This window comes from Aquarana catesbeiana, linkage group LG03 (assembly GCF_042186555.1).
Source record: "Aquarana catesbeiana isolate 2022-GZ linkage group LG03, ASM4218655v1, whole genome shotgun sequence".
In the NCBI taxonomy this organism is placed as follows: Eukaryota; Metazoa; Chordata; class Amphibia; order Anura; family Ranidae; genus Aquarana; species Aquarana catesbeiana.
In genome coordinates this window covers 712,318,087-712,329,372 of record NC_133326.1, presented here as the reverse complement: position 1 = coordinate 712,329,372, position 11,286 = coordinate 712,318,087, and the positions used below count along the sequence as shown (strand labels likewise).

Sequence of the window (11,286 nt, the reverse complement as noted above, 5' to 3'; positions counted from 1 at the left end):
TAGGACCAAGGATAGATGCAGGATGGTCGTTAAGAGCCGGAGCTGTGCGTCTATGCGACTGCTCTCTTCACCATCCGGCCACGCCCCCCTGACTGATACATTTTCTATTTGCTACAGATTGTCTCTCAACAGCTTTGCAGGATCGAGATAGAGGGCATTCTAGTCATCTTAGTGGAACCATTTTGACCAAGAAGGAGTTGGTATTGGACAACCTCCAATTTCTGGGAGACAATCCATGGTCATTTCCAGACCAATCAGACATGCTGTCTCAAGGACCAGTGTACCATCCTGCTTCATGGTCCCTGGCTTTAACACTTGGCTGTTAAAACCCAAGTTGTGAAAGTTTGAGGTCTCTCTGACTCTTTTATTTCTATGCTGCTTAAGTCTGGAAATCAACCTCTCACAAGGTCTTTCACCTTGGAGGGCTCTGTATAGCTTCTTTGGAGCAGTAATTAACCTTAAGCACCCTGAAGGGTCAAGTCTTAGCATTGGTCATTCTCTTTCAGAGACTGCTGGTCACTTATTCCCTTTTAAAGGCCTTTGTTTAAGGGGTGGCTCACATTGCTTCCACTTTCATTCACCTGTCACAATGGAATCTCAATTTGGACATGTTGGCTCTACAGAAGCCTCCCCTTGAGCTCATTCAGGATATTCCCTTGGCTGACCTTACTTGTAAGGTGGGTTTTATCAGTGTATCAAGTCAATGAGACAGATTTCAGAATTAGCAATCTTATCCAGTAAGGAACCCTTCCTTGTTCTTCACAAAGAAATGGTGGTCTTTAGTCCCTGGGCCTCCTTTCTCCCTAAGGCAGTAGAGTGTTCAGCCCAATCCAGCTGCAGTGCATGTCAGCCTTTCAAAGACTGCGAGAGGCTGCAGGAAGCAGGCCTAGATGCTGCACCTGTGGCTCCTGGGAACACTAATATCCCAGAATTGGACACACTTGGACTAAACGTAGTGTACAAGGGGCCTTAGGCTTCATGTACACGGGACGTTTTTACAACCTCTCCTGAACGATTTAACTTGACAGATAAGTAACCCATGTTTAAAACGTCTGTTTTGCCACGTTTACATGCCGTGTATAGCAGGGTTTTGCTGAGTTTGCGCTTAGAAGCGCTTAAAAAAAAATAGCCAAAAATGAAAAACACCTGTAAACTAAACGTGGCTAAACGCAAGTTACCGCATTTAGAAGCGTTTGGGGCTTGAAATTCCTGTAAACTCAGCTTCTGAATGCATTTTTTTTGCGTTCCAAAAAATGCCTCTAAACTCAACTTCCTAGAAACGTCTATAAACGACCCTGTGTACATGGACAGATAAGATAACATAGAGGAGAGTTCAGGGGCTGTTGAAAAAAACTGCCAACTGCTCCTAAACATCCGTCTACCAGCAGCAGTGTACATGAGGCCTTAGTGTGCTCTTCTTTACACCCATCTTTCCCTCCTTCGCTCAAAGTTGGGAGGTTTGATTATCTTTACTACTGTGGAAAAAACCTTCCTTTTCAGTACTTTAACCACTTCCAGACTGCTGCACGCCGATATACGTCCTTACTTTGAAGGGGGATATCATTGTTATGGCAGCAGCTAGCTGCCATAACCCCGGTATCCTCTTCTTCAGCCGGTGGTCCAGTTTCCGATAAGAGTGGTCTCTGCAGCGGAATCGCCGCAAGATCACTTTTATCGGCGGTGGGAGAGGGCCTCCCTCCCGCTCCAGTGTCCTCCACCACTTACCAGAGCCGTCGGCAGCGGCGGAGGCGATTGCATCTTCACTCTTGCTGGGCATGAAGACGAGTGAGGGGAAGATGGCCCCCACCCGTCTCCATACAAGCGACATCAAAACGTCACTTCCGCCCATGGCTCTTAAAGGGCTATTTATTTTTATTTATTTTTTTAAATGACATTTTTTTATTATTGCATTTAAGTGTAAATATGAGATCTGAGGTCTTTTTGATCCCAGATCTCATATTTAAGAGGACCTGTCATGCTTTTTTCTATTACAAGGGATGTTTACATTCCTTGTCATAGGAATAAAAGTGACACAATTTTTTTAAAAGAACAGTGTAAAAATAAAAAAATAAAAAGTAAAATAAATAAGAAAAAATTTTTTTAAACACGCCCCTTGCTTGCATGCAGAAGCGAACGCATACGTGAGTAGCGCCCACATATGAAAACGGTGTTCAAACCACACATGTGAGGTATTGCTGTGATCGGTAGACTGAGATCAATAATTCTAGCACTAGACCTCCTCTGTAACTTAAAACATGCAACCTGTAGAATTTTTTAAACGTCGCCTATGGAGATTTTTAAGGGTAAAAGTTTGGCGCCATTCCACGAGCGGGCGCAATTTTGAAGCGTGACATGTTGGGTATCAATTTACTCGGCATAACATTATCTTTTACATTATAAAAAAAATTGGACTAACTTCACTATTGTCTTATTTCTTAATTCAAAAAAGTGTATTTTTTCCAAAAAAGTGCGCTTGTAAGACCACTGTGCAAATAAGGTGTGACAGAAAGTATTGCAACGTCCGCCATTTTATTCTCTAGGGTGTTAGAAAAAAAATGTATAATGTTTGGGGTTCTAAGTAATTTCTAGCAAAAAAAACCTGTTTTTAACTTGTAAATCTGGATCTGGATCAGCCTCTCCCTGTGTAGGAGGAAGTGACCCCTCCCAACTGCATTCTTCTCCGGTGTCAGAGATTTTCACTTTCATTTCTCTTCCGCTGTCAGCGATGGCGTCTGCTAACCTGAGAGCTGAGCTGGAATGTTCCGTCTGTCTGAACATTTATACAGATCCTGTAAACCTGAGATGTGGACACAACTTCTGCCGGGTCTGTATTGATCGTGTGCTGGATACACAGGGGGGGTCTGGAGGATATTCCTGTCCTGAATGTAGAGAGAAGTCTCAGGATCGGCCTGCACTGCAGAGGAACATAACACTACGTAACATAGTGGAAAATTTCCTGTCTGCTCAGCCAGATCGGGAGGAGTCCGGGGTCTTCTGCACTTACTGTGTGGACTATCCTGTACCTGCTGTTAGATCCTGTCTGCACTGTGAGGTTTCTCTGTGTGATAAACACCTGAGAGTCCACAAAAAGTCCCCAGAACACGTCTTATGTGACCCCACCTTGTCCATGGAGAGCAGGAAATGCTCCATCCATAAGAAGATCCTGGAGTATTACTGCACTGAGGATGATATCTGTGTCTGTAGGTTTTGTGTGATTGGTGGACATAAAGGACATGAGATGGAGTCACTGGATGAGGCTTCTGAGAAGAAGAAGGAGACACTGAGGAATGTTCTGCAGAACCTTCTGATAAAGAGAGAGGAGACGGAGGAAAGAGTCCAGAGTCTGCAGGAACACAGGAGGAAAGTAGAAGAAGAAGCATCTGGTGACACCGAGAGAGTCACTGTCCTGTTTAGAGATCTCAGGAGACGTCTGGAAGACCTGGGGAAGAGAGTCCTGAGGGAAATCTCCGGGAGGGCAGAGCGGATCTCCATCTCCATCCGGGATCTGGAAATAAAGAAGGAGGAGCTGTCCAGGAAGATACGTCACATTGAGGAGCTGTGTAACATGACGGATCCACTGACTGTCTTACAGGAATCAGACACAGGTGACTTGTGTGATACTGAGGATGGAGATAATGAGGACCGAGAGAGACATGAGGAACTCCTCCATGATGGAGGGGGTCTGGATGTGGATGGGATATCACACACATTACACACATTATCTGATATAATAAGAGGGGTAAATGTATCCTTCTATATACAGGGAGCTGCAGACATATTACTGGATGTAAACACAGCACATAATAATCTACAGATATCAGATGACAGGAAAACTTCATCCTGGTCAGATAGAAAACAGAATCATCCAGAAACACCAGAGAGATTTCAGTATTATTCTCAGGTGTTGAGCAGTCGGAGTTTCTCCTCAGGGAGACATTACTGGGAAGTGGATGTCGGGGGATCAGATAGATGGATAGTCGGGATGTGTTACCCCAGTATAGACAGGAGAGGAGAGCAGTCAGGGATTGGATATAATAACAAGTCCTGGTGTTTGTGCAGGAAAGAAAATCAGTATTGGGTGATACATGACAGTAAATGGATCCTCTTACCCACCAATATCTCCAGTAACAGAGTCAGGATAGATCTGGATTATGAGGTCGGACGGATCTCCTTTTATGATCTGTGTGACCCGATCCGACATCTCCACACCTTCACCACCACCTTCACTGAGCCCCTCCATGCTGGGATATATGTAAGGAGAGGTTGTATAAAGATCTGTGGGGGGAATAGGGAATAATAGTGAGAACTCTGCCCAGAGACTGGTGATGTCACAGGGATGGGTAGTGGGATTGGTAGAATATTCAGCCAATAGGATAAAGCAGTGGGAGGGACTTCAGTCAGTGCCCTGCAGGTTTTTGTTAAATGTGAGATTTCTCCTTCTGTCACTCCCTGTGATTGGGTAGGAGATCTCTCCAGTTACTGGAGTAACAATGAATGACATGTTCCTATTTGTCAGTAAAGAGGGGTGTGGTCTATCTATCTATCTATCTATCTATCTATCTATCTATCTATCTATCTATCTATCTATCTATCTATCTATCTATCTCATGACAATTACTTTCATTGTAATCATTAAATAGAAAGTTATCACAGTGTGTGACATCACCAATCTCCTCCTCTGGCCCCTCCCCCTACTCTCTGCCCCTCCCCCATATGCAGTCACTCTGTGCGGGGTGCAGTGCGGTCGCTGTGATTGGATAGGATGGGGTCCCCTCTCCTCTCTTTCCTCCTCCTATTCCATACAATCTATACTAAATAGAGATGAAAAGAAATGTAACAATCTCAGAGGAAATATATGAAGAAGGGATCTAGAGATTTACTGCTAAGACAATAAAATGTGATGTATCATTAAAGTGTATGTCCACCCATAATGTTTTCTTTTCTTAGTTTTGGATGGAGTGGGGAGAATTAGAACCCCTGTCAGGTTTTTACTGCTATCCAGATCTCCATTAAAGAGATTTCCCCTCACTTCCTGTCCCAGTGACAAGATTTTACCAAGCAGGAAGTGAGGGGAGCTCTCCACAATTATAATAAAATCTGACTGGGGCTCTAGCCTTCCCCTATTCTACTAAAAATGTATATCTGGGTCCCCTTTGCTGATTTCCTCTCACTTCCTGCCCAGTACAATGTTGTCAGCAGGACAGGAAGTGAGGGGAATCCCCAGATATCAGTAAAAACCCAACAGGGGTTCCAATCCTCCCTCACTCCATCCAAAACTATGAGGAAAAGTTCTTAGCTTGGCATAGACTTTAATAGAATGTATCAGTAATATAATTGTGTTGGTGTCACTGTTATCAGCACTGAGATGTATATTGCTGTGCAGCATGTTCTCCGGTCTCACCCTCATCTTCCCCACCAGAGAGGACAATACCTTACAGAGACACGGCATACATTAGACTGGTAATATGTAGAATATACGGGAAGCCAAAGAGGGTGAGACCGGAGAACACAATCAGGGCTGCTGTTAGAAATCATGGGGCCCCGTACATTACCTGACAGGGACCCCCCAGCCTGGATGGGTGTGTGGGGTCAGGTGAATGGCCCTGAACACGGCTTACTTATTCATGGGACCAAAGTACTTGTGTGAATGAACCCTTAATTTTATTTTTTTTTTAATTTTATTTATAAAAATTAACATTCCTGTAGGCAGTGGGGGGCTTTGGTGAAATTTTAGGGTTCTAAACAGTCTGCTGATGTCTCACTTTTAAGACAGATGAAGAGATTGAGGACAGAGATCTCCAATCCTTTCACTACATCTGAAGCTGCAGAGAATGAATGAACAGGAGGTGCTCTGTACAGAGGCTTTCTGTTCATTCACAAACTGAAGCATAGTAAACACACTTCAATTATGAATGAACATAGAAGTGATCGTTATCAATCACTCACTGTGTTCACTCAGAAAAAGAAGGGGCTGATAAATATGACATATTTACTGGTCCTCCTGTGTGCCTACAGCAGCTGACAGCCATCGGGAGAGAGGAGGAAAAGCTGGCAGAGCTGTGGGGAGAAGAGGGCCACCATGGGATCAGAGCTATGGGGATTGTGGACAGGAGAGGGGTGATCAGAGCAGTCGGGGGCCAGTCTCTGAAACTGATCCCCCTGTGGCCCCCCTGTAGCAACCACTGCAAGGGAGAGAAGGAGAAGTCATCTGTACTGTGGGGGAGATGGTGGGGGCTCTGAGCTGTGATCAGCAGCTTTTTGAACTGCCTGCACCATAAAGCTGCCCAGACCCCATACAGGAGGGCCGGTTCTACCCCCTCTGTGGCCCTGAACACGCTGAACAGCAATATACATCACAGTGCTGCTAACAGTCACACCATCTGATTGGTTGCTCCGGGTCTCACACTCTGCACTACTGTGCTGAATAAGAAGAGATGTATTATGGGAAAAGGACAACATGGGGTTAATCTGTTACTTTATCTTTCTGAAAGCCTACGAGGGAAGCCGGGGGGCCCAAATACTGTATATGACATTGTCTGGAGGCCACAAAAATATCACATTGCCTAGGGACCCCAAATATATCATATGGCTTGGGAACACAAGTATGTGACATTCTCTAGGGTTCCCCATATATGCCCCAGTCCCTGGGGGGCCAAATATGTCACATTGTGTGGAAGCCTGAAAAATCTAACATTGCCTGGGGCCCCCAAAGATTTCCAAGGGTCTGGTGGCCAAAAAGCTACAGAAGAGGCGGCCAACTTGGGTACTTCAGTGGGATGGGGGTACAAAAATGTCAGAACCTGCAACCTATACTGCTATAGTTCACAGCTCATGGGGGGAGGACACTTTGACTTTTTGCCTTGGGTGCGAAAAGAAGTCTGTCTGGGGCCTCAAGTGTATCTCAATACCTAGGGCATAGTTGCCAACATTGAAAAAAAAAATTCGGGACACTTTGTTGCATGTAGGCGGAGCCTGCTATAATTCGGGGGCGTGGCATTCGTTTGTGGGTGGGGCATACTGCAACATAAAAATGTGGCGCACGAATCGCGCCGCGGCAAGAAATGGGCGTGGCTTGAGCAGAATAGTGGGCGTGTCTTAAATGGGCATGGCTCGGAAGGGGTGTGGTATGAGATGAATGAGGGATGGAGGGAGAAAGAAAGAAAGAGGGAGAGAAAGAAAAAGAGAGAAAGAAAGAGGGATGGAGGGACAGCAGGCCCAGATTGTACACCACAATAGAAATGTGTATTCCAGAAAGTTTAACAAATCAGCAGATAAAGATACTCCAAACACCTGGTGTTGGCTCTTCAATCATCCCGGCACCATGGTTGTTATGGTGTCAGGATGATTGAAGTGCATTATTTCTACTATTACATTGTAATATAGAATGAAATTATTTAACTCACCATAATGCAGAATCAGTGGGAACCCTGAGCGTGTCAGCTGCCACGTCGCCTGCCACCAGATGCCATCAGGTGTCCCCAGAAGAGTCCCCCCTTACATCAGGCATTTCCAGCTGACTCCTCCCTTACATCAGGCATTTCCAGCTGACTCCTCCCTTACATCAGACATTACAGCGGAGTCCTCCCTTACATCAGGCATTGCCAGAGGAGTCTTCCCTTAGATCAGGCATTGCCAGCAGAGTCCTCCCTTACGTCAGGCATTGCCAGCAGAGTCCTCCCTTACATCAGGCATTGCAGCGGAGTCCCCCTTACATCAGGCATTGCAGCGGAGTCCCTCCTTACATCAGGCATTGCAGCGGAGTCCCCCCTTACATCAGGCATTGCAGCGGAGTCCCCCCTTACATCAGGCATTGCAGCGGAGTCCCCCCTTACATCAGGCATTGCAGCGGAGTCCACCTTACATCAGGCATTGCAGAGGAGTCCCCCTTTACATCAGGCATTGCAGCAGGGTCCCCCTTACATCAGACATTGCAGCGGAGTCCCCCTTACATCAGACATTGCAGCGGAGTCCCCCTTACATCAGACATTGCAGCGGAGTCCCCCCTTACATCAGGCATTGCAGCGGAGTCCCCCCTTACATCAGGCATTGCAGCGGAGTCCACCTTACATCAGGCATTGCAGAGGAGTCCCCCCTTACATCAGGCATTGCAGCAGGGTCCCCCTTACATCAGACATTGCAGCGGAGTCCCCCTTACATCAGACATTGCAGGGGAGTCCCCCCTTACATCAGACATTGCAGCGGAGTCCCCCTTTACATCAGACATTGCAGGGGAGTCCCCTCTTACATCAGACATTGCAGCGGAGTCCCCCCTTACATCAGGCACTGCCAGCAGAGTCCTGTCTTTACACCAGGCATTGCAGCGGAGTCCCTCTTTACATCAGACATTGCAGCGGAGTCCGACTTTACATCAGACATTGCAGCGGAGTCCCCCTTTACATCAGACATTGCAGCGGAGTCCCCCCTTACATCAGACATTGCAGCAGAGTCCCCCCTTACATCAGGCATTGCAGCGGAGTCCCCCCTTACATCAGGCATTGCAGCGGAGTGCCCCCTTACATCAGGCATTGCAGCGGAGTCCCCCCTTACATCAGGCATTGCAGCGGAGTCCCCCCTCACATCAGGCACATCAGGCACTGCCAGCAGAGTCCTGTCTTTACACCAGGCATCCCCCCCAGCAGTGCAGAATGGGACAAAATAGCCGGGTGGCTGCCAATAGCAATTGAGCTGCGGTGCCACCCACCCCCGCCCCTTTTCACATCAGGTCGCAGTGGGGCGGGAGGTGGGTGGCACCGCAGCTCAATTGCTATTGGCAGCCACCCGGCTATTTTGTCCCATTCTGCACTGCTGGGGGGGATGCCTGGTGTAAAGACAGGACTCTGCTGGCAGTGCCTGATGTGCCTGATGTGAGGGGGGACTCCGCTGCAATGCCTGATGTAAGGGGGGACTCCGCTGCAATGCCTGATGTAAGGGGGCACTCCGCTGCAATGCCTGATATTGGCAGTCACCCGGCCATTACTAAATAGTAATTTGGCCTCCGGGAAAATGGCGGCCGGTGGAGACATTGTCTCCATCGGCCACAGACCTCTAGCAGTGGGCGGCGGCGGCGAAAAAAATAAATCTGTAAAATTTGAATTTCCCAGGAAATTCGTGACAGTTGGCAAGTATGCTAGGGATCCTATATGAGGCTTTATTTATTTTTTGAGACCCAAGTATATCGCATTGTTTTGGGACCCCAAATGGTCTTAAAGAGACTCTGTCACTTGTCCACTCCCCTTTATATTACCCAATATTGCTCTCCTCCGATGCTCCTACCCAGTACATGATCATTATGTATAGTGAGATGGGACATTGTATAGAGTGCTGGACCTGAGACAGAGCGCAGAGTGTACCATGACTTATGGGAGGCACAGATGGAGGTGTACTGGCCCTTTAAGACCAAATCTATCTATCTATCTATCTATCTATCTATCTATCTATCTATCTATCTATCTATCTATCTATCTATCTATCTATCTATCTATCTATCTATCTATCATATAAGATTACAATATGTAGTAGAAATAAGAATATAATAAGTTTGAAGATTGTGTCCTTCTTTTTCATCATATATCGCTATCATCATGTATGATTGATAAGTGTATCTACATTATTATATCATATATTATATCACTTTTATAATGGATCCTAATATAATGTGTCCCCATAGAATGGATCACCAATAGAATTCTATGGGATCCCTTTTATAACTAATGATTTAATATTGTATCACTTATACTGATTTTTAGGTTTTTGATTTATTTGATTTTTAGATTTAGGTCACATGATAATTGCGCAAATGTTTATCAAAATAATATTTTTGCTGAAAATACAGGAAAATCATTATTAGCGGATACAAATACAACATAACTTACAAAATTCCTTCTAATTCTAGAACATGGACCTGTATTGAGCTAATAAATAACAAATATTTGTAAATTTTAAATTGTATTTTTTTGTAAACCAGTGAGAATTGAAGGAACACAGAACTGTAAATAGGCGACTTACACTGACCAATGGCAGCAGCCATTGGGGATTGAGAAAAATGTTACAACACGCCCCTTTTATAGAAATCATTGTAACGATTGACTTCTGCTGAGCAGGGACGGCCGCACACTGATTGACATTGAGCCGATCCCCGCTGAACCGGCTGAATTTCCATCCATGTATGGCCAGCTTTAGGGCTCATTCACACTAGGGGCAGGGACTGACACTCCTTTGAAAAGTGGTCCATACTCAGATCACTTTTCAGAGGTGTTTGACAATATCTCACCTCCTCACCACCCGTTTTAACCCCTTAAAGCAACGCCACCACCCTGCAACTGTGTGCATTACACATGGATATGGGGTGGTTGTAGAGTGTCCCTATCTACTGTAGAGTCCGGAGGGAAGGGTTCCTCTGGGCACGACCGACCTGGAAGCTGCAATCAGAATCATGTGATGGAAACCAGATCCTATGAAATCTATGAATGGGTCATGTTTGGTGGGTGGTGGTATCTGCCGAATGCAATAAAGGGGTACCTGCTTTGCTTTGTGGCCACAACATGTGTACACCCCTGACTGCTGACTCTGCAGCTAAAGGGGGAGAAGTTTTGGGCTCAACCAGGGGGTTATACCACCCCCCAACTGCTAGTGTGAAGGATACTCATGTGTGTTGGTGCACCACAGACAGCCAATCATAAGCTGAGGAGACATTCCTCACCCTGCAGCTGCACATATACATGCCCCTTGAAGCACATGGGGGAGGGGGATCAGTGGACACAGGGAGGGGGGGAATCAGAGGAAATGGGGTGATGAAAGCCCATGGAGGATCAGAAGAGATGTCAGAGATCTGCAGAGGGGGGAGGACACTAACTGCAGCCAATAGAAAACAGGAATGGTGCTAGCTGTGGGGGTTGGGGGATTGGGGGGTTCACTTTTTGAATGAATAGCTGTAATCGGCCATTTTTCTACTCACCAGAGTCTGGGGGTCACTTCTGGTATAAGTTGAAGGTTAGGAATAGAAATGTTTTGAGGCACTAAGGACTTTCATGGTACCATTGAACTCACTACACTAAATACAGTGTAAAATCATTATTTTTAATACAAAATTTATACAAAATCATTAACCACTTGCCGACCGCCTAACGTAGATATACGTCGGCAGAGTGGCACGGGCAGGCAGAATCACGTATATATACGTGATCTGCCTCCCGCGGGCGGGGGGTCCGATCGGACCCCCCCCCGGTGCCAGCGGCGGTCGGCATCTGACTGGGAGCGTCGGGAGGCGAGGGGGAGACCATCCGATCG

General features: G+C 46.3%; 1 protein-coding gene across 1 annotated transcript; it reads left to right on the top strand.

Annotated features, from left to right (window-relative positions):
• Positions 1-2,686: 2,686 nt before the first annotated feature.
• LOC141133660 (E3 ubiquitin/ISG15 ligase TRIM25-like) lies at positions 2,687-7,522 on the top strand. The gene has a single exon (XM_073623155.1). The coding sequence runs from the start codon at positions 2,726-2,728 to the stop codon at positions 4,295-4,297; it is 1,572 nt and encodes a 523-aa protein (XP_073479256.1). The 5' UTR covers positions 2,687-2,725; the 3' UTR covers positions 4,298-7,522.
• The last annotated feature ends 3,764 nt before the right edge of the window (positions 7,523-11,286 follow it).

What these genes read in the sequence shown, in the direction of transcription:
- LOC141133660 (XM_073623155.1), top strand. Translation starts at nt 2,726, where the DNA reads ATGGCGTCTGCTAACCTGAGAGCTGAGCTGGAATGTTCCGTCTGTCTG.